The following is a 23,277-nucleotide window of genomic DNA, read 5'->3' as shown; positions in this document are numbered from 1 at the left end:
GTGGCAGGTCAAAGGTTAATCCTGGGTCCAAATCCTGGCTCCACTGTGACTGAAACCTCAGTGCCACCCGGTATTCCCCGGTAAGATGAGATCGTAAATGCCTCCCTCAGGGCTGTTGTGAGAAGTAGACAGGATTCAGAGCAGAACCCGGCACAGGGTAAACATTCCATGAGTGTTGCCAATGCAGTGACAGTTTCCCCTCCTCCTCTTCCCCTTCCCTTCCCAAGGGCACCATGTTCCCCCTATCAATCAGCCATGGCCAAGTAGAAATCTGGGGTCCGTCTATGCTCTAGCCTTCGGTGTGGCTCAGGACTCCCACTAAAGGAGAAGCACAGAGAGAGGGCCTCTAACCGGCGATGGGGTGGGACGTGCAGCAGCAGACCTGACAGGGAAAGCTGAGTCCTGAGAAAAGCGGTGACGGCCAAGGCACTGTGGGGCAAGACTGGAGAGCTCCACAACCCAGGGCCCACTTCCCAGCCATGGCCACCTGTCCGGCCCGACCCAGCTGCCTGGGGAAATGGATTTCCACATCTTCCCTGCTGCACGGCAGGCAGGATCGTCCACGCATGCTGAAGCCCTATGTAAACTGAGACAGGATGGCCGCTGCGCTCTGGGCGGTGATCTCATCTCATCTCCACGTGACTGTGCCTCCTGCTCCTCCAGCGGGTGATTCTGCGGCCCCTCCGGGTCCACTCTCTGCTATACTCCACCTCTCCGGCCCTCAGGAAGGTGATCTGCCGGATTACATCATCGCAACCCTGGCAGCCAAGTGCCAGCAGCAGACCAGGAAGAGGAAGCAGAAAGGGCCAAGTGTTAACCTTGCTGGCTGGCTCCCTTGCTGTGTAGTCCCAGGGCCTAGCCAGTGCTCCCCCTCCAAGACTCTGATGATGGCGCTGCTTCCTGGTCCCCATGAATACCAATGCTAGAAAAAAAACAGAAAACAACAACTCACGTTGGAGCTGGAGTTGATGACTTTCACCTCGTGAGACTTGGGCCTGGGCACAGACTTTCCCTCATGGTCTTGCCCTCTGTCTTCAGAGAAGAACTCCTTCCAGGGCAGTTCCCGAAGGTGCTTGTCCACAGATATGATGTGGCCTTCCGTGGTAAACATGTATCTCGTTCCAGACTTGTGGACTGGATTCTCCTCGTCAAACAGCTGGATGGAAGAAGGGGACAAGAAAAACAGAGATATAACTGGGACCGGGGGATCGTCCCAGTGGCAGAGCACTTGTCTAGCATGTGCTGGGCCACGGGTTGAATCCCCAGAATAGAGGCGGGGAGGGGGTGGAGGGAGGGCTGTTGTTGACCACAGAATATCTGGAGCTAGCTCATAGAGAAGTGTCCCAGATGCCCAGATGGCAAAAGCAGGTGAAAAGTATGGATGAATAAATAACCCTGGCTCCTGACCCTTGAATTGCAATACAGGATCATCTGTTTCTGTAAACTCCCAGGGCCATATCTCCAATCCCTACACCTGACCCAGACCAGGAGATTTAGAAACCCAAGGACAGGAAGGTTACAAAAGCTCCCTGGAAGATTCCCAAACACCTTCCTAAAACCGGTCAGGTCACCTCACACACACCCACGTCCCAAACAGGAGGCGCTGGCCAGAGGATTTTGCCAACAGTTCTTGCATGGGACCGCAGTGGCACACAGGCCTGGCTCTTAAGAGGGACGTGGCAGGCATGGAAGGAGGACAATGCACGCATCCTAGCCCCATTGGGGGAAGGCAGTGGGCAGAAGGCAAGTTCCTTCTGACAAATGCTGGATACAAGAATAAAGTAGCCTGACTATATCCACGGAAAACCGAAGAAGGCCTAAAACCACAGATCCTACAGAACAACACATGCTACACCTTTCTACTATACATTCTGTGAGAGTTTAATATGTCAGCCAGGCACAGTAAGAGACAAACAACAATTAAGCATAAAATAGGACAATCCTAGCCATATACTGCTCTGGAAGTTTGTGTGTTTTTAAAACCTATGCCTGATTTCTAGACTCTTCCGTTTTCAGACTGCGTCACCCATGGGTTGGTCGTTCCCAGCACCTGAACAATTCGTAATCAGAAGTTCATTTGCTGTTTACTTGATAAACAACTCCACCAGGAGGCTCGAACTATAAAGATAATGTCAGCAATCACGTCCTTTTGTCCTGTCAGTGCTTTGTCAGCAGGGAATGTAAAAGGTCCCAACAGTTCACTTTGCAGCACACGTACCAGATACAAGTATTTGCAGGTCTCACTGAGAAAGAAGCTCTCCATGCGGTCCTCTTTGGACTTGTCTATGACGTGATGCAGTGTGGCGTACCCGCATCTACGAAATAACAGCAGTGAGTCCTGCCCAGTCCTCTGGTCCATTAATGCCAGGAGCGCCAGGACTCTGGTAACGGAAGAACCAGCCACATCTTCCAAACCCATGTCATAAATGAAGCATATGATATGGAAGGGCTATTCCTTTTCCAATCTGGATAGTTTACAAATTTATTTATTTATTTATTTTGTCAGTCATGAGGCTTGAATTCCAGGCCTGGACGCTGTTCCTCAGCTCTTCAGCTCAAGGTGAGCGCTCTGCCACCTGAGCCACAGTGCCACTTCCACTTTTCTGGTGGTTCATTAGAGATAAGAGTCTCATAGACTTTCCTGCCCGGGCTGGCTTTGAACTGTGATCCTGAGATCTCAGCCTCCTGAGTAGCTAGGATGACAGGTGTGAGCCACCGGTGCCTGGCTAAATTTACTTTTAAAAGCGGTTTGGCTGTTTCCTCATCGGGTTAGTTCCAGGCTAGAGAGGGTAGGAGGGAAGCGAAGGGTATTTGCCATAAGCATGACATCGCATCAAGGAAATGACTGGCAATAAATCTAGGATTGATTTAAAACTATTAATTTCCATATCTGCAGAACTGACTTATTATCTGGGGATCATAAATTTTAGTATCTTCTAAGAAAAACATGAATTCCTGGAAGGTAAAAATCTCTAAAATGCAGGCCACAAAATTCAGATATATAATATGTATGCATAGTACATATATGGATGTGTACACACAACATGCACATAAACATATTTAAAAGACAGATAGAGTTAAATGCTAACTATGGTTATATCTCTGTAGGTGAGAACCACAAGCATAACACATTACATTTTCATGTTTTCTGTATTCCGTAAATGTTTTAGTGTACAATTTACATAACATGGGGAAATGAATTACTAAAAAAGAATATAGTCTGCTAAAACTTTACAGAAAAAAAAAAAGTGGGGGAGGGGACAAAGAAAAAAACGTAATTCCCATTGTAAAGGACAGATTCTGCCATACCAAAAGATGAACGATTGTTATAGAAAACTCACGTGACTGAAAATTAACTACACGACTTGTGGGAGAGAAGAGTTGGAAGGGAAAAAAACTAGCAGAAAACAAGGGAAGAGATGACACTGATCATAAAGAAACACACTTATTACCTGACCTATGTAACTGTAACCCCTCTGTACTTCACCTTCACCATAAAAATAAATTTAAATACAAAAAAAGAAAATTAATGTGAATAATCTCTTCTACAAATTTCAAAGGCAAACTGGGATATTCGCACGCGCGCACACACACACACACACACACACACAAACACACAACTTGAAATACGGCGCAAGTGGCTAGAAAAGCAAAAGGAAGGAAGGGAAACGCAGAAGACTGACTTGACTTTCGTGTATTTCTCCAGACTCTGAAGAATGTCCTTCCCGACGTGGAGGTAGAAGGGATTCTTGGTGGCCTGGAAAGAACAAGAGAGAGCGTGACCATCATCAGATACCACCGTGACTCCACAGGAGACAAGTCACCAGCCAAGGATGGGAGGAACAGGGCGGGCCTTACTTCATTGTGATGGGTCAAAGGTTAAAGGGCGATGGCGTTCTTTCTGTCACACAGGACCAAATGTATCTGTAACTGGTTTAAACTCAACTAGGGTGAGGAAATCTATTCCAGAGTAGAACAGCGCTCTGCTTTGGCTCTTCTGATGCCCACACCGTGTTACAAGTGAAATAATAATGCCCACCCCGACAGGACCACATCTGACATCGAATCCAATTTCTAGCTAGACATTTTCAGATTTGGGCACAAGGGTCTAAGACCTTGTCTCGCGCCAACTGGCGCACTATGAAGAGAGGCGCAGGGGAGCAGGAGTGTGCTAGAAGACAGTTATTTAAAGGAAGCCTCCACACGTTCCTGTCTATTCGCCCCAGAAAAATCAGTCCACGGGGCGCATTCTCCTCTGTGGCGGGCTCTCAGATGCTCTGTTGGGGGTCATATTTAATTCACATCTATTGCTGACCTGCAGCAGCAAAAGCAAACAATCAGCCTAGGCATGACTTCAGAGGGAAAATCTGTAAAGCAAAAGACGGCTCTAGATCAGAAGAAAATAGCATGCATAAGAAGTTGCAAATAGGAAAGAGGTAAAAGACACACACACACACACACACACACACACACACACACACACACACACACACACACACACACACACACACACACACACACACACACGAGGATTAAGCCACAGAGAAGCCAGGTGGCAGCAGGCTAGCCATCCTGCACAGCTTCATGCCAGGCTGGGCTCAAAAGGGCGGAGGAAAAGATCGCCTTTCTGTTTATGGAAGTCATGTAAAATCCACAAGGGCGTTGCTTTAGGCATAAGGACTATTAAAAGTTTCACAGGATTGGTAGAGCGCTTGCCTTGAGCTGAAGAGCTGAGGGACAGCGCCCAGGCCCAGAGTTCAAGCCCTACGACTGACAAAAAAAAAAAAAAAAAAGTTTCACAGGATCTCCCCCCCCCCCCTTTGTTTTTCATCTAGAAGCTAGTGGCAATGACTAAGTAGTTAAGCAAAATAGTTGAATAAAGTTACACCAGTATAGTAATCCTATTCCCAGACTTTGTAAGCATCAGGGTCTTAGGCTTGCTCACTGCAGATTACTGGCAGGCCTACTGAACTGCACTGAAGGCTAGCTTCTTGGAAAACTAAGAGCTTTGCCTCAGTTTCTTGTGAATAGGAGAGGACCCCAGTGTGTATACATGAACAGCATGTACATCTTTATCTTCAGCTGTCGGAGAAAACATTTCACAGTTAAAGAACATTCCCTCTGGCAGTAAAGTAATTGCATAAAATATGAACACTATATATTTTTTTTTAATATTAAACAAAAATAGGCATTCAGCTGAATCCCAGATGCCTTCGACTACAAACAAGAAACAATATTTTTTTGTCTGAACAGCTATCATATAGATCAGGGTTCCATAACACATTGGTACGGAACTGCATCTCAAAAAGGGCTCTTGGGTCAAAAAGATTTGGAACGCAATGAGAATGAAATCTTCCTAAGTATTTAAAATGTGGTGAATCTTAGAGTAGGACAGGATTCTTTGCAAAACGTGACATTGAAAACATTTGGCTTGCCAGGCACTGGTAGCTCACGCCTATAATCCTAGCTATTAAGGAGGCTGAGATCTGAGGATCATGGTTCAAAGCCAGCCTGGGCAGGAAAGTCTGGGAGACTCTTATCTCCAATTAGCCACAAAAAGCCAGAAGTGGTTTAAGTGATAAGAGCATTTTCCTTGAGCACAGGTCAGGGACAGCATGCAGACCCAGAGTTTGAGCCCCAGGACTGGCATAACAAAAAACAAAAAAAAAATCGGCCACAGATGCTTTCTCTGTCCTGTGGAACCATGAATAAAACCACGTCTGCAGACAGGAGGCCAGTCTCTCAGATCACCATGAGACAATATACTAATGTTTCCTAAACTCTAGTACCTGGTAGAGGAGATACGTGGATTCCACTAACTCCGGTCGCAGAGGGTAGAAGAGAACATCGGGGGCCTGCAGCTGCCAGTTATACCGCTCAGGGAGGGCCCCGTACCGTTTCCATATGGCATAATAAAAGGCATGGAGGCAGATGGCATCTTCCACATCTCCTATGAGAACCTGAGGCAAGGACACAGGGCATCATGAGGCCTCGTCATTGGTTTCAGAGCAATGAGAAATCACACAATGATCTTGGGCCCACCTCTCCTCTCTTTCCCATCCAATCCACACACACTAACCTACACATACAGCCAGAGACAAAACCAATCCCAAAGCGGACCACTCAGACACACAGATGTGTCCGCCCTCTGTATCTGCCCACCATGTCCACACGGCTGTGACCTGCACAGAAACAGTCCAACGACGCCTCAACGGACATGAATTATACAAATGCCTGACGCAGCTCGTTCTCAGGCATGCTTTGGTACTTATTTAGTGGTGCCCTGTCCAATACTCTAAGGACTGACTTCATAAGCAGGCTGATCAGAAGCTAAAGAAGAAGGTGGGTGGGGTAAGGTGGGACATTCCTTTCCAGTGATCGCTTGTTCTGAGCAGAGCACGATACCTGCAGTCCAGGGAAGAAGGCCTGCAGGGAGTCAATCCAGGTGTTCATAAGCTGCCCGCTGAACATGTTCACGTTGACGTAGAGCGGGGGGTCTCCTTCTCCTTCGTTACAGGCTTCCCGTCTACAAGGGCAAGCAGCGTATGTGCAACCGGGAAGGGGAGGCTCATGATCCTCTAGCACTCACAGACACACTCATTTAAAAAGGAACAACTAATCAACTAACTTCTTTCCTAATGCCTTCTTTCAACTGTGAAGACTGCCTCAAGACGCACAAAATAAGAATTCTGCGCTCAATTCTTCTAACATTCAGATTTCATTGCATTCTTCAGAAAGCACTTGAACAATCAAGTGCAAGAAGACTGCAGTGGCCAGACATTGGAAGTTCACACTAGAATCGCAGCTCCTCAGGAGGCCGACACGCAGAGGACCACCGTGAGACGCCAATCCAGACAAAGAGGTCCATGGGATTCCAGCAAAATGCTGTGACTCCAGTAGTAGAGTGCACAAGAAAGCAAAGGAGTGCGAGTCCCTGAGTTCAACACCCTCAACAAACAACAACAAAAAGAAAACCCTGGCATGTGATAGTTCATACAGAGTATGGCCTACCTTGGATCTGACCTGAGTGTGGAAAGCTAGTTCCTTCTACACAAACAAAGTCTGTTCCCTGGCCTGGAGGTCCACAGGGCTCATTACCCAAACTAGTTTGGATCTCTGAAAAACAAAATGATTCACCTCTGGCTGAACACTCACTCGCCTACGTTAAGTATAGCACTCACACAAGTGGCTCCCATAATGACTACTGGAGAAATGGGTCCACAACAATCTTGTGAAGCAGGACACTCAGCAGCTATTACGGCAACAACCATGAGCTACATGGACACCTGAGAAACACCTGAGGGAGGCGGCGTGGCTGTAGGGCAGAAGCCATGGTAGCTTCAAGTGGCTCTGGATAGCTCACGCATGCTCCCTCCGCTGATGTCTGAGAGAGGCCAATGATGTATTTTAAACAAATTCAGAGGGGCACAAACAGAACCGTCCTCGTCTGCCAAATATAAACACCAATCCAAGAAGAAAACTAACTCAAAAATGGTCCTGTCACATACAACTCTACCTGCAGCTAAGTCTGCAGTTAAGAACAGGAGTGTTTTCTCCTCTCTGGTATCAATCTCTAATATGGTTGGATTACCTCTACCTGCTGATAGGCACATGCCTGTATATCGTAACGTATCCGGTGACCAATAGTTTGGTGAAAGGTTGGCACAGCCTTCACAGACTAAGTCTACAAATTACCATTTTCTCTGTCCAGCTGCCATGGGTTACCTCTCCACAGACAAAGATACACACAGCCCCAGCCGCCACGGTGAGCCTGGAGGGGTCTGATGGTGTCTCAAGCCCTGACATGGCTACAGCCCTGACCAATAGCTTGATGGCAGACTTTGTGCAAGAGTCTGAACCAGCCGGGCACCAATGGCTCAGGCCTGTAATCCTAGCTACTCACGAGGCTGACATCTGAGGATCATGGTCCAAAGCCAACCCCGGCAAGAAAGTCTGTGCGACGCTTATTGCCAATAAACTACCATAAAACTCAAATGGTAGAGCGCTCACCTTGAGCTGAAGAGCTCAAGGACAGCGCCCAGGCTCAGAGTTCAAACTCCACGACCAACAATAACAACAACAACAAGAAAGAGTCTGAACCAGAACGTCAGCTCAGTTGCTCTCAGATTCATGGCCCCCCAGAACCCTATTGGGTGGTGTTCTTGTTTCTATTATTATTTTTTAAAGCCATTGGCTTTGGTAGTTAAGGGCACCTAGTACAGGGTCTCAGGCCCAGATGACTGACAAATAGCTAACAGAGACAGGAAGGGGAAGGCAAAGACAGACCCCGACCACCCTGGGAGCATTTGGGAACACCCACTACTTGCAAACATACCCTCTTCTCAAGTAGTTCTGAATGCTCTGATATGCAGCATTAAACATTTCCAGGTCTTCTGTTTCTCCAAAGAGGATGTAAGACTTCAACAGGTATTCGTAGAAGGAGTCCAACCCAGCACCCAAGCCACTCTGCTTCCCAACCCAGTGGCCCGTCTGGATGTTCACAACGTTGCCTGTGGAGACAAAGGGTACACTTCAGATGCTGGGTATCATGAGGGGGAAAGGGTCAGGCCCTCAGGTTCAACCCCACTGCTCCTCAGTGCCAGTAGGTACCAGGCATGAATGCTCCGTCTTAAATTGTATTCAGTCCTATCAGTGACTCGGAATGCTTAGGGATCTTTTTATAATACATGGACGTACATACATGAATATACACACACACGATAGGTAGGCAGATAATGGGTACACAGATGAGAGAGAGAGGATAGGGATATGATAGAAGGTAGACAGATGATGGATAGGTGAGCATGGGACAATAATGCAAACGAAAAATAAGTGTCATCTTCCCCAGTGTGACAACACATTTCAAAGCCTAGAAGAGTATCCATAGCCTTTCACCCAGTACGCCCAATCCTGCGTATTTGTCCTGGAAAAAAAACAAAAACAACCTTTTTAAAAAGAAGGTCAAGTGGGGAGGCACACCTGTACGCCAGCAAGTTCCAGGCCAGCCTGGCGACAGAGCAAGAACCACTCACAAAACACAACAAAACGCCTTGTGGTGTTCATCAGACCACAAAATAGAAAAGCAGGGGGAGGGAAAAGGAGGAGAGAAAACATAATCTAAGTGTCCAACACCAGAAAAAGACAATTATGTAGCTCTCAGAAATGGGAACTATGACCAAGTTTCAGTCTGAAACAATGGCATGATTTGCCAAATGTAAGACACGATACCATTAACATACTATTGAAAATATACACAAGCTCCACACAGAAGGTTAAAAAAGGCCTTTGAAAAGCTAGAACCTGACAGTCAACCACTGGCATTTTAAATGACACTATTTGGGGGTTTTGTTTATTTGCTTTTGCTTATGTTTAAGGCTAGCCTTAAACATAATCCTCTTGCCTCTGCCTCCAAAAATAAGATTATAGGTGTGTGTTTTTCTCTGTGTATGTGTGAATGTTCTAGTACTGGGCCTTGAACTCAGTACTTCTTGCTCTCACTCAGTTCTTCCTGCTTACAGCTAGTATTCTACACCTCTCCACTGGTAAGAGTCTCTAAGGTTTGTCTGCCCAGGCTGGCTCCAAACCTCACTTCTGAAATCTCAGCCTCTTGAGTAGCTAGGATCATAACAGACATAAACCACTAGTATCTAACTAACTGTATAAAAGTCTTAAAACATTAAGAGAAAATAAAAATATACCACTTCAAAAATCTTTTTTAACAACCTACTGTTGTTAAATCAAAATTACTTCCCAATGCCAAAATGAAGTTTAATCCCAAATAAGACAGTTATATGAGGTGAAAAACCATTTTAAGCCAGGCACTGTAGTGCATGCCTATAATCCCAGCACTCAAGTGGCTGAGGCGGGAAGAATCCAAGTTCAGGGCAGTCTAGACTACATAGCAAGACACCATCTCAAACACACACACACAGACACACACACAACACAATTTAAACAATATTCTGAGTTAGCAAAACACAAACAACTACTAAACATGAAGGATGAACTCACGGTTTATTATTCATGATACTACTGACTATAATAATGATTGAAAATCGCTATGATAATTTTTTTTTGGTCATTCTTGGGACTTGCACTCTGGGCCTGGGTTGTTGTTCCTCAGCTCTTCAGCTCAAGGTTGGCGCTCTACCAATTGAGCCACAGAGCCACTTCCAACTTTCTGGTGGTTAATTAGAGATAAGAGTCTCATGGACTTTCCTACCCGGGCTGGCTTTGAACCATGATCCTCAGATCTCAGCCTCCTGAGTAGCTAGGATTACAGATGTGAGCCATCATGCCCAGCTCCATGATAATTTTTAATTATCTTTTTTTTTCTTTTTGTGCCAATACTGGGACTTGAACTCAGGACCTGGGCACTGTCCCTGAGCTTTTTCACTTAAAAACTAACGCTCTACCACTTGGGCAACACTTCCACTTCTGGCTTTTTTTTGCTAGTTAATTGGTGCTAAGAATCTCAGACTTTCCTACCTGGGCTGGGTTTAGAACTGGGATCCTCAGATCTCAGCTTCCTGAGTAGCTGAGATTACACAGCAGTTTGAAATATCTCGACTACACACCGTCACACCCACGATGGGTTTAGGCTAGCCTTTCCATCGGCTACTCCTCACCTAGATTTCTTTTTTTTTCTTTAAGGCAAAAGCAGCTCCACTGGGAAATACGCTACGTTTAAAAGCTTAAACTGGAACAGTCACTCTGCCCCGCCGGCACTTCCTTTAGCATTTCCATTTAACAATCGTTTTCAGTATGCCAAGGGACCCAACTGCTAAGGGATCTCCACCAAACAACAAAGTATTTTGTTTCCGCCAAACCCCACAGCTTCAGCCTAAGCGAAGGGTCACCCAAAGGTACGGGGTCTGGCTCTGAGAGCTGCCGGTGCCGGGGGACCCAAGGGCAGGAGGAGCCGCGCCGCACCTAGTAGTCCCGTATCATTGCTCCGGAGGTTCCAGAGGGCTTTCACCGCTCGTCTGGCAACCCACTCAAATGTGGAATCTCCTAGCAGCCGGCTCAGGATCCCAAACTCCACCAGGAGGGAGCCAGCTCCGGCCGTGCACGTCTCATTACGGCTGTCGGGAGGAACACCTGTCTTTAGATTCACCTGGGGACAGGAAGAGCCAAAGGTTATATGGCAGCCGGGGGGGAGATCGCCCACACTGTGATCATCTAGCACTCAGGAAGCTGCAACGGCAGGATCAGAAGTTCAAGGCTAGCCTGGGCTCAGGTTGGGCTCTTAGAAGAGATCCTGACTCTAAAGAACAAAAAAACTATGATAGCAAAACTCATGAACGCACAGGGCCTGGAAGTCAATCACAGAGAGGGCGCTGAGCTAATGGATCAAGCTGACGCCTGCCATGCTGCCCCCAAGAGGAACGCAAACAAGACAAGAGGAGCGCTGGAGCTGGGGCTGGAAGAGTGGTTCAAGAGGCAGAGCACCTCCCTGGCTAGTGCAAAGACCTGGGTTCAAACCCCCTGGTGTCCCAAAGAGCCAGAGTTGGGGGACAGATGAGATCACTCTTCCCTAAAGCTTCCCTTCCTAGCAGGTGTTCTCTGGAATTGCACAACCGTGTGAGCCAGGGAACACTAGAGCCACACAATCACAACTGAGCCTCAAGCCAGACACCAGGAACTCACTCCCGCTCAGCAAGTCTGACTGGGCCACGAGGGAGCTGGCCTGAGCCAGGCAGCTTCACCACTGAGGCTCGGAGGCCTGCCAATTCACACCCCCACACCCCTCACACCCCCTCACCCCCCACACCCCCCACACTCCCACCCCTGATACCTAAAAAACTGACTCAACCCCCAGAGGCATTAAGGCTTGGCAAGTCAAACGCCATTGATACCGTCTTCTTCCAGACCTTGTAGTTTAATCAGCCTCTAACTTGCTGGTCTATGAGAGCTTTATCCCAAATCCACGGGAAGCCTTCAAAGAAAGGCCAAGCTCCGGCAGTACACACGTGAAGGTCCTGGGGAAACTCGTCCATGTCAGAATGAAGAAAAATAACCACACTATTTGGTAGCAGGGGACAGAAACCTCAGTGTTAGAGGATTCAGGAATATTGAACCTGGAAGGGGAGGAGAAGGGAGGGGAGGGGAGGGGAGGGAAGGGGAGGGGGAGGGAGGGGAAGGGAGGGGAGGGGAGAGGAGGGGAGGGGAAGGGAGGGGAAGGGAGGGGAGGGGAGGGGAAGGGAGGGGAGGGGAAGGGAAGGGTTGGGAGGGGACAGCCATAGTGCTCAGTAAACGTGGAATGAAGACTCCACATTATTCATATATATTTAGGACCGAATTCTCTCCAAGCAAACTGCTTTCCTCTTCTACCTCAGCCCATTCCTTTCTAGCAGTCAAAGAACTTGAATTCAGATCTCCTGGCATAATTAATATACCCTTTCAAGAAAATGAATGGCAGACTGCTGTGGGGGATGGGAGGGGGAGGGGGAATGCGTGGAAGTGGGTGAAGTATGCAAAGTTTACTGCAAAGCCAGCTGAAGTTATTTCAAGATGGGGGGTGCGGTTTGATGGGGGTACAGCATATGGAAAGATCACAAGGAAGCCCCCCCCTACTTGTACAGTTAACATCACTGAAAACAATCTATTAAAAGAGAGCAAGTTAACAGGAGAAACCTACCCGTGGGTAGGGGATGCCGGTCTTGGTGTTTTCAAAGGCCGGGAGGAGCCGCACCGCCAGGTCGTGGGCCAGATGCAACAACTCATTATCATAATCTTTAATGGTCATGTCACCAAAGGGCTGCTTGGAGTCAGTTATTATTCTGTGGGCAGAGAGGAGGCTTCCCAGAACCCTAGTGGCAGGAGGAACAGAAAGAGATCAAATTAAATCACGCTGCTTTTGAGCAGATACGATCCATCGAGAACAGGAAGAGCAGCCTCTGGTTCTTCGGGGACCCCAGGCTGCAGGAAAATGGACTCCTGAAGTCATTTAGTCATTTCCTGCTCTAATAAGTGACTGCTGCTTAGTTCACCTCATTATTGAAATAACCACACATCTGCAGTCACCGAGAACGAAACACTCCTGGATTTCTCTGCCACCCGGCTCAGGGCAAGGGTGAAGAAGGCTGGGAAGCCAGGAGAAAATGGCCTAGTCAGAGAGAACAAACTCCCGGCATAGATCTACTCCCGCAGACACACGAGAGCCCATTACAATCATCTGAACTACAGTATTATTATCCTGTATTTTTCAAAACAAACCATTTCATAACTTTTTTTTTTGGTCAGTCATGGGGCTTGAACGCTGGGCCTGGGCACCGCTGTCCCTGCGCTCTTCAGCTCAAGGTGAGCGCTCTACCACTTGAGCCACAGCACCACTTCCAGTTTTCTAGTGGTTTATTGGAGATCAGAGTCTCACAGACTTTCCTGCCCAGACTGGCTTTGAACCTAGATCCTCAGATCTCAGCATCCTGAGGATTATAGGCGTGAGCTACCGGCTCCTGGCACTTCCCGGCCCCCCCCCCCCCCCCCCCCCCCCCCCGGTCAGGTCCTAGGGCTTTAACTCAGGGAGTAGGTGCTGTCCCTTAGTTTTTATGCTCAAAGCTAGAGCTCTACCACTTACTTAAGCCACAGCTCTACTTCCAATTTGAATGTGTGTGTGTGATTAACCGATGATAGGAGTCTCCCGGACCTTCCTTCCTGCGGGGGGCTAGCTTTGAACCATGATCCTCATATCTCTGCCTCCTGAGTGGCTAGGATTACAGAGGTGAGCTATTGACTTCAGGCCATAACTTTTTAAAATAAATATTGCATCTAGAAACTAGAATGTCATGCAGTAATGCAATTTTCCAAAAAAAAAAAAAAATTAGGAAAACAGCCATAATATATCAAACTAAAGAAAGCAAGATACAGCCGGGCGCTGGTGGCTCACGCCTGTAATCCTAGCTACTCAGGAGGCTGAGATCTGAGGATCGCGGTTCAAAGCCAGCCCGGGCAGGAGAGACCGTGAGACTCCTATCTCCAATAAACCACCAGAAAACTGGAAGTGGCGCTGTAGCTCAAGTGGTAGAGCACTCGCCTTGAGCTGAAGAGCTGAGGGACAGCGCCCAGGCCCAGAGTTCAAGCCCCACGACCGACCAAAAAAAAAAAAAAAAGAAAGCAAGATACAAAAGGAGGTAGATAGCATGATTCTAAAACATGTAACAAAAAAGAGATTAGAGAGAAAGATATAAAAAGGAAATACAAGAAAATACCAAACTGTTTTTTCTGTGACTGGAGAGACCAGCAACCCTGTGTTCTTCAGAAATATGTACACAGGAAAGAAAAGACCAGACATAAAAATCATGAATGGCTGGGATGTGGCTCAGTGGCAAAGCATTTGCCCAGCATGTACGATGTCCTGGCTTCGATCCCCAGTACCAAAACATAAGGAAGGAAGGGAGGGACGGAGGGAGGGAGGGAGGGAGGGAGGGAGGCAGGCAGGCAGGCAGGCAGGCAGGCAAAAAATAAATAAAATAAGAAGAAGCAACAATGAAACTGTGAACTAGCTGGACACCAATCTTAAACTTCCATTAAAACATGGCAGCTCACGGCTACAATCCTAACAACTCAGGTAAATATTGAGAGGATTGTAGCTTCTGCCATGAAAAAAAAAATTACAAGGCTGAGCCCTGGTGGCTCACACCTGTAATCCTAAACTACTGAGGAAGCTGAAATCTGAGGATCAAAGTTCACAGTCAGTGCCAGCAGGTAAGACTGTGAAATTCTTAGCTCCTATTAACCACCTAAAGATGGGAAGTGGGCTTTTGGTTCAAAGTGGTAGAGCACTAGCCTCGAGCAAAAATGCTCTAGGACAGCACCCAGGCCTTGAGTTCAAGCCCAAAGACGGACAAAAAACAAAAATATTTACAAGACCTCATCTTACACAATAAAAAGCTGAGTGTGGTAGTGCATACTGCCTGCTACTCAGGAAGTATAAATACAAGGATCATGGTCCATACAGACAGGGAAATAAACACATGACCCTATCTAAAAGAAAACCAACTGAGGCACAATGGGTTGGAGGTGTAGATCAAATGGTAGAGAGGTCCTGCACAGCAAGCAAAAGGACTTCGTTCAAACCTCAGGATCATTTAAAACAAACATACAAACAAAAACCAAAACCCAAAAGGTAAATGTATCTTTCTGAGCAGTTCAAAAGGTGATGATGACTTTAGAACATCACTTAAAGGCTAGTTTTTATAAGTACTAAAATGGAGATGAAAACTGAAAACTACGCCCTGCTCCCATCAGGTCAGTATGGACTCTCCACGGACTCGGGGCTGGGAAAAGCCACGCAGGCATGCGCCGCGCTCATGCTCAGGCTTTACCTTATCGTGGCTTCAAACACCTGGACAGTGGAATCTTTGTCAAACGAGACGGTGTTGATCACTAACTTGACTGCTCGCCGGAATTCAGATGCATTTCCCATTATCTTTAAGAAAGAGAGACACAAACAGTATTACAGCATAAAAAGAGAAACTGAGGCAGCAACCAGGCCACAAAATCTAACAGTGATGTTCTCAGTGTGGGAGAGGAAGCACAAAATGTTACTTGTCACACAGCAGATTCCCAGACAGACAACAAAGCCCATTTCCTGCACCTCGGGAATCCCATCTCCAAACGACAACACTGTACACGTTTCCACAGAGACTCCATCCTTCCCTCCCTCCCCCTCCAGCTCCATTATGAGCTTACTCCATGCACAAGCCTCCTACAAGAAGAAAAAAATGAACAGGAAAGCTAACGAAACAAAAATAGGACTTTCCCTCTGCTCCTCAAATAAATCTACAGCCTGGGTGATTGGCTCTCAGGAGATGAACACATCTGGAAAATGACTGATTGCTAGCATTCAGGTGTCTATAAACACTTTAAGAAGTAACACCTATACCTTTGGAACACAGTTTAAAAAAAAAATTAGTGGTGTTTTAAAACAAACCAGCCAGGCCTCAGTGGCTCACATCCATAATCCTAGCTACTCAGTAGGCTGGGATCTGAGGATCATGGTTGGAAGCCATCCAGGACAGAAAAAGTCCGTAAGACTCTTATCTTCCAGTTAAACACCCAAAAAGCCAGACGTGGAGCTGTGAATGAAGGGGTAGAGCACTAGCTTGGAGCAAAACAGCTCAGGGACAGCACCCAGGCTTTGAGTTCAAGCCTCAAGACAGGCACAAAAAAAGAAACGAAACAATTACCTATACATACAATGTAAAGAGCAGACCAGAATTATGATTCCTGTTTGAGGTGTACAGAAATGATGTCTCTCCTAAAAGTAGCAACTGGGCATGAAATCTTTACTAGGCAGAAAGAGACAATAATCTAAATGAAAATAAATTAATAATACTGCAAATTTTATTTCATCAGACACTACTACCTCTTCCAAACACACCTTATTTTCTAACTGTACTGGTCTACTACATCTTTTCATTTCCTTATCTTTATTTGCTACAACATACAGAGCAAATTCAGATACTTCTCTCTCTGACTTTCAGTTCTTTCTTCTTCCTTTAAAGGATGACACAGTCACACTAACACTGCAAGCTGTACGCAGGAGTCAGGAGACTGTTTCCCTGTGGGGTCCCAGACCACATACGTTAATGCCTGTTTAAAATGTCAGCCAAAAAAAAAATGAGGTAGAAAAACCTCAACATAAGAAACACTTGAAAAATAAGCCTGAGGTGCTAGCACATTGAAGGCCAGAGACTGTACAATGAAAACCACAGAAAAGGGCCTGTTTCCTTCTAGATCTTCTCCAGAAAACAGTAGCTGCACAGCTGCAGAGCCCTCTACCACTCTTAATTATATCCTGTGCAAGTTACCAGCAGTCAGAGAGCTGCTGAACTCCAGCAAGTGTCTGCGCAATGAGTCAGTGCTGGTGGTGGAGAAAACGCCACCCAACAATGACCTGGGAGAGAGCAAGGGAAGCAGTATCCTTGCCCAACAAGCAATGTATTCGTTACCTGATTTATATAACAGTAACCCCTCTGTACATTACCTTTCTAGTAACAATAAAAATGCATTTTTTAATGCCGGTGTGTAACCTGGCTCTTGAGCAGACACAGAATGTCTGCAGGTTTTAGGACACGGAACTCTTCATCCTGGCAACACCCCCCCCCCCTTGGAATTTGCCACGGAAAATGGCGGATTGGTAGAAATTGATGTGAACATCTACCTGCAGTCCTAGGATGTGCCCTGACCCAGGTGCGGGGAGAGTCTATCAGATGCCTCTTGGAGGCATAGTGGAGAATTGAAAATGAGCTCAGGGAGAAGTGAGCTTCCCTTATGCTCCACGTAAGTCTTAGGAAACCTCTCTGACAACAACACTTGTAAGATGAGTCAGCTTCTGGTACCTTCCACAAGTCAAGTCTAATTAGGCTGCTTTACTTGTCCAGGCACAAGGTGTCAGTCAGGGAGGGGTGACCTGAGGGAGCAGCAATCACCCCTGAGGGAAATGCTGGGAAACCACCCTGTTTGCTACTGCAGCCTGGCAGAAGGTCCCAGCAGACCAGGGGCCTGGCCCTGTCTCTGCTACTCACGAAGCTGCAGAGCGAGCTGTCTAGGTCTTTCTACGTTACGTTTACCACTCCAAAATACTACACAACCGTCATCAAACTTAGCTGACATGGCCCAGTACTAACTCCTAATCCGTTCAAATGCTTCTAAAGAAGAAACTAGGTAAGTTACCAAATACGGGATTTGAACTAGACATCAATGGGAATTTTCTACTGGTAAAGGCCCACTGCACAATGAAGGAGAAAAGAGGGGTTGCACAACTACGCTCACCAAGGAGATGTGAAACCAGCGTAAACTGGATGGTCCCTGGGAAACTGCAGTCTGGTACAGAAGCATGCGAGCACAGTCTGATAATGCGCCCACACGGCCGAACTGCCTTCACTGTGCTTCTGCCTATCTGCTCAAGGAGCTCCAGCTTTGGAGTCACAGAGGGGACACCCAGGTTGGTAGCTCACGCCGGCACTGGGCAGTGTTTACAGAGAGGGCTCCACGTCTAGGCTCCTGGGGAACCAACAGCTGGATGGTAAATCAGGTACTCACTAACCATAAGGTTTTCTTTTTCTCCTGCAATACCAACCAGACTACATGTAAATACTAACGGAACTCTGCCTTTCTTTCAGGCATAATAACCACAGAAGACTGAAAGGAAAACAGGTGCCCCAAAACCAATCGTAATTTTTATCCTTTTCTTTAAATTTAATTAACTAGTTTTAAATTAAATTATTTTGAGCTTGAACTCAGGCCTGGGTGCTGTCCCTTACTTAGCTCAAGGCTGGTGCTCTACCACTCGAGCTTTTTACTGATTTCAACAGACAATCCTCAGATCTCAACCTCTTGAGAAGTATCTAGGATTACAGGCACGAGCTACCAGTGCTTGGCTATTTTTCCATTTTAAAAGAGAATAATATTTCCCCTCCTTTAACTACCAATGCTTATCTTGCTGTTCTGATAAAAGTTATAAAATACGGTAAGTCATAAAAGCTTTTTAAACACCAGGTTTCCTGGAATTTGCATTCCTGGGGGGAAATGAAGTAATCAAATCCAAAACACCTAATGTTAATAACCATCCTCACTTAAAAGGAAAAAGCAAGACACTTACTGCGAGAGTATCCAAAGCGTCCACAAGGGTCAAAGAGTAGTTCCCTAGCACGTCATTGATGTTCAGATTCGAGCTGAAAAAGAAGCACAATTACAATTCAACAAAGGACTTTATTTTGAAAGAGAAATAAAGATTACAACACTGCCTGGGCCCCGTGGTTCTGTCTCCAATCCCAGCACTCTCAAAGGCTGGGGCCTTCTGGAGTTCAAAGCCAGCCTTGCCTACGATGCACATTTGAGACCAGCCTAGTACAGTAACCCCCCCCCCCCCAAAAAAAAACAACCTAAACACTCATCAAAAACGACAATTGTATAGAGGCAAAAATTTGACTACTTTGAACAGGAAAAATAAAGTTTTGGGTTTTTTTCTGTTAAAAAAAAAAACGACAATTGTATGCCAGGCGCTGGTGGCTCCCACCTGTCATCCTAGCTACTCAGGAGGCTGAGATCTGAGGCTCACAGTTCAAAGCCAGCTCCAGGCAGAAAAGTCTGTGAGATTCTTACCTCCAATGAACCACCCTGTGGCTCAAAGTGGTAGAGAGCTCTAGTAACTCTTATTGACTCAGAAACTGGCGGTGACTTTTATCCGTATGGTGAAGATCTGTCTCAGGAGCCACAAGTCACAAAGACATTTGCAGAATACCAGCGTGCAAAGACTAGACAACAATCACCCGCCTTTCTCTGCGTTAGTTTATTGCCGTAAGTGCTCTCTTGCACTCTGTCTAGCCTCACAAGTCTCTTAATATCACAGTCGCTAACAATTGAAGGACAAAATCACCCCTTCAGACCCTGACACACAGGAAGAAGTAAACACCTCCAGTCTGCCACCAGTGCCTCATCCGGCCTTCAGTGGAAGGGGTCAATGGACTTCTCAACATCTTTTTTTTCTTTTTTTCTTTTTTAACCAACAGCTCATCTTCATTATCCCCAGTAATACTGCATGGAGATCTTATAACCTGAACCAGCGCAGGAACAAGGCCCTTGGCCCCTCCTTAACACACATACACACACACACACACACACACACACACACACACACACACACACACACACTTGCTACTCTCTCCCAACACCTACTGTCCATTCTGAAGCACTCTCCAGACAACAACTCCAGGGCTAAAGCATAACTCCGAGACAGAGTATTTGTTTCGCATAGGCTAGCCCGAGCATTAGTAGAAACAAAACATGGGGCTGGTAAGGTGGCTCAGTGGTAGAGTGCCTCTCATGCACGAGACCCTGGGTTCGATTCCTCAGCACCACATAAGCAGAAAAAGCCGGAAGTGGTGCTGTGGCTCCAGTGGTAGAGCACTAGCCTTGAGCTGAAGAGCTGAGGGACAGCATCCAGGCCCAGAGTTCAGGCCCCATGACTGGCAAAAAAAAAAAAAAAAAAAGAAAGAAAGAAATAAAAGAAACAGAACAGCCAGCACTGGTAGCTCACACCTATAATCCTACCTACCAAGTAGGCTCCAATCTGAGAATCTCAGTTGAAAGCCAGCTGGGGTAAGAAAGACCATGAGATTCTTATTTCCAATAAAGCTGGGCACTGGTGGCTCCCATCTATAACCCTAACTACTCAGAAGGCTGAGATCTGAGGCTCATGGTTCAATGCCCAGGCAGGAAAGTCCGTGAGTGAAACTCTCCATTTCCAATAAATTACTCAGAAAAGGCTGGAAGTGGTGCTGTAGCTCCGGTGGTAGAGCAGTAGCCTTGAGCAGAAGCTCAGGGATAGCACCCAGACCCTGAGTGCAAGCCCTAAGACCAGCAAACAAACAAACAAATGAAGTAAAAACAACATAACAAATAGCTCTTCAGTTACTAGTTATTCTCTACTTCTAGGCTGTTGTGTTTAATAGGAGATAAGAATCTCACCAACTTTCCTATCCAGACTGGCTTCAGACCACGATCCTCAGATCTCAGCCTCCAAAGTAACTAGCATTACAGGTGTGAGCTACTAGCATGGGCCCTCTCTTTTTTTTTTTTTTTTTTGGGTCCGGTCATGGGGCCTGAACTCTGGGGCCTGGGCACTGTCCCTCAGCTCTTCAGCTCAAGGCTAGCACTCTACCACTTGAGCCACAGCGCCACTTCTGGCTTTTTTCTTTTTGCTCATGTGGTGCTGAGGAATCGACCCCAGGGCCTCAGGCATGCAAGGCAAGCGCTTTAACCACTGAGCCACCTTCTCAGCCCCCCTCTTTTTTACACTACAAACTCTAGCCATGTCAAGGAACAGTACTCCACCTGGAAGACAGGGTGTGAGAAACAGTGATACAGACTGTTAGAGAATTCACGACCAAAAACTTAATTTATTCCTTTGTCCCAGTCTCACAAATCCAAGAGAATGGTAGAAGTTTGGGGGGGGGGGGGGGGGGGGGCGTGGCGGGGAGTGACAGGTAAAGAAGAAAACCAGACAACTGGTTTCCCACAAAGTGGGAAAGCCTCCGTTGAATTTCCAGCAAGAGATTCACTCCTACCTATCTTCCATCTCCCCTTGGCTTTATCTGCCCTGTAGCAAGCATCCTGATCCATTTTTGCCCTACTCCCCTGTGAGAAAAGCGTGGGGCCCGGCCGGGCCTGCCATCTAACGCCCCCTGCAGCCCTCAACTGGAGTGAAACCGACCCTAGGTGAAGAAGCAGCCATAAATCACCTCAGCCAGTAGATCTTCCAAGAGCCTTCCAGACAACCTGTTTCATGCTGTATTAGGCCACTTCATCTAAGATGGACAATTTACAGCACAACTGTTTCAAAACAAGCTACGTGGAGGGAACTATCCAGAAAGCAGAGCTGCCTTGTGTAGCACAAGCCGCAAATTCAGCCCACACATGGCTGGAAAACCGCCTGCTTCTCCTATGTGTTCTTTATAAATAAACGTATGCAATGGCAAAAGGTTCCCTTAAGGTGGGAATTACAGATTCGAATACAACATATGAAAGAAAGAACAGAACAGAAATGGCAAGGGCCTTCTGCCCAATTCTGCCACCTCAAGCACATTCTGGGTGCTAATGGCTCACAACTTTAATCCTAGCTACTCGGGAGGATGAGATCTGAGGATCGTGGCTCAAAGCCAGCTCTAGCAGATAAGTCTGTGAGACTCTTCTCTCCAACTAACAACCAAAGTGCCAGCCTTGAGGGAAGGTGAGAGGCGCTGAGTTCAAGCCCCAACACCAGCACACAAGAAAAGAAGGTGGCAAAGGAGGAAGAGGAACAAAAAAGAGGAAGAACAGGAGGAAGAGGGGAAGGAAAAGGAGGAGGAAGAAACTATTCTTCCAGCTTTAATATTTAATTACATTTCTCTGCTGATCAGAAAGGAGTGAGCTTCAACAGCTTATCACTTAATATCTGAAGTAGCTGGACAGCCAGTGACCCCCCCCAAGTCACACCCTCCTCTGAACTACACCCCAATCTGTGGCCTGTGCCACCCTTCCCGCCTGCCCAAGCACATAAAAAGGGTTACTAATTTTGAACTCCACGTACTTCTCTATGTATCATGCTACTAAAATGGACCCGGTTTTAAAATACTTCTCAAGGGCCGGGCATGCAGCTCAAAGGGAGCAGAGCACTTGCTTTAAACATAAATACAGGCCCTGGATTCAAATGTCACAAACAATTTTTCATGATAATTCCTTATTCACTAATAACTGATAATTCTCCCACCTAAATTCCCCAAGTTTAAATGTTTATGACATGGAGACTGTTTGAAATTCTTATTATTTCCTCAAAAGATAAAAAAAAAAAAAAAAACAACTATGGCCTCTGACAATATTTGATCATATAACAAAATCAAACAGACATGTGCAAAAATGAAAATTCCCACAGACCTAACCTGTAACAGCTGACCAGAAACGTATGTTTCTACAGGGACACAAGAGATAAAGAGTCACGTGTTGATAAGCCTGGGAGAGATAAGCAAGAAAGACCCAGAAGGTAAAATGCACAATAACTGCTCAATTCTCAGGCAATGTGAAAATACAAGCTAGCAGCTCAAAGAAAAGAACCCAAAAAAGGAGAACCGAGAAAATCAAGGCAGCCAATGAACCTCAGTGAGTGACGACACAGAAAAAGATCCGAGCCTGACTCTGAAAGACAGGGGAATTTATGGAGACAGCCCTCCTTCTTAGTCTAGGAGGGCCCAGAAATGGGCTAGTGTTTGGTCAGTTCCTTTGAGATTTGCTTTCTGTGTTTCACCAGCAGTCCAATAGGCACAATCAAGAATGGTCACATGTCTGAGGCCTAGAGGTATATAGTCACCAGTCACAGAAATACTTAATACACTCAAAGGCGCTTGAATCTGGATTCCGCCATTCAAACTGGGCCGTGTGAGAAGCGGAGGAGAGCGCAGCCGTCCCTCGGCAGCTGCGCAGGTAGCCGGCAGCAGGTGCTGCCTTCAGGATTGATTTGCGTCACGTGAGCTCAGCACACCAGTCCAGGTCAAAGAAGGGCAACAAGATAAACCTCAAGGAAATGTGGCCAAAAACAGAGTGACACGTGCGAGGCACCCACACGTTTGTTTCTGGGCTTTTACATGCAGAATTTGAACAGTGAGTTCCCTCTTTCTGAAAATAATTAATACAAGACACGTGACCACAATCATGAATATGGCCGATTTTAAAATTCTGAAAGTTTAATCACACACACACATAGATGTTATTTATCTGCAGGATACAAATGTGCCCTCC

At 46.5% G+C, this 23,277-nt stretch overlaps 1 protein-coding gene across 1 annotated transcript in view; it reads right to left on the bottom strand.

The window, feature by feature from the left end:
* Edem1 (ER degradation enhancing alpha-mannosidase like protein 1) overlaps positions 1 to 23,277 on the bottom strand; it is a 31,383-nt gene that overhangs the window by 4,950 nt on the left and 3,156 nt on the right. The window contains exons 2-11 of the mRNA XM_042679746.1: positions 18,608 to 18,680; positions 15,327 to 15,430; positions 12,641 to 12,812; positions 10,933 to 11,116; positions 8,336 to 8,510; positions 6,406 to 6,526; positions 5,790 to 5,960; positions 3,684 to 3,757; positions 2,219 to 2,315; positions 953 to 1,156 (exon numbers count right to left, since the gene is read on the bottom strand). Coding sequence (XP_042535680.1) covers positions 953 to 1,156; positions 2,219 to 2,315; positions 3,684 to 3,757; positions 5,790 to 5,960; positions 6,406 to 6,526; positions 8,336 to 8,510; positions 10,933 to 11,116; positions 12,641 to 12,812; positions 15,327 to 15,430; positions 18,608 to 18,680 — 1,375 coding nt within the window. The remainder of the gene's footprint in view (positions 1 to 952; positions 1,157 to 2,218; positions 2,316 to 3,683; positions 3,758 to 5,789; positions 5,961 to 6,405; positions 6,527 to 8,335; positions 8,511 to 10,932; positions 11,117 to 12,640; positions 12,813 to 15,326; positions 15,431 to 18,607; positions 18,681 to 23,277) is intronic.

The sequence above is a fragment of the Dipodomys spectabilis genome, unplaced genomic scaffold (assembly GCF_019054845.1).
Source record: "Dipodomys spectabilis isolate Male_0828 unplaced genomic scaffold, ASM1905484v1 ptg000054l, whole genome shotgun sequence".
Classification (NCBI taxonomy): domain Eukaryota; kingdom Metazoa; phylum Chordata; class Mammalia; order Rodentia; family Heteromyidae; genus Dipodomys; species Dipodomys spectabilis.
This window is presented reverse-complemented; position numbering and strand designations above follow the sequence as displayed.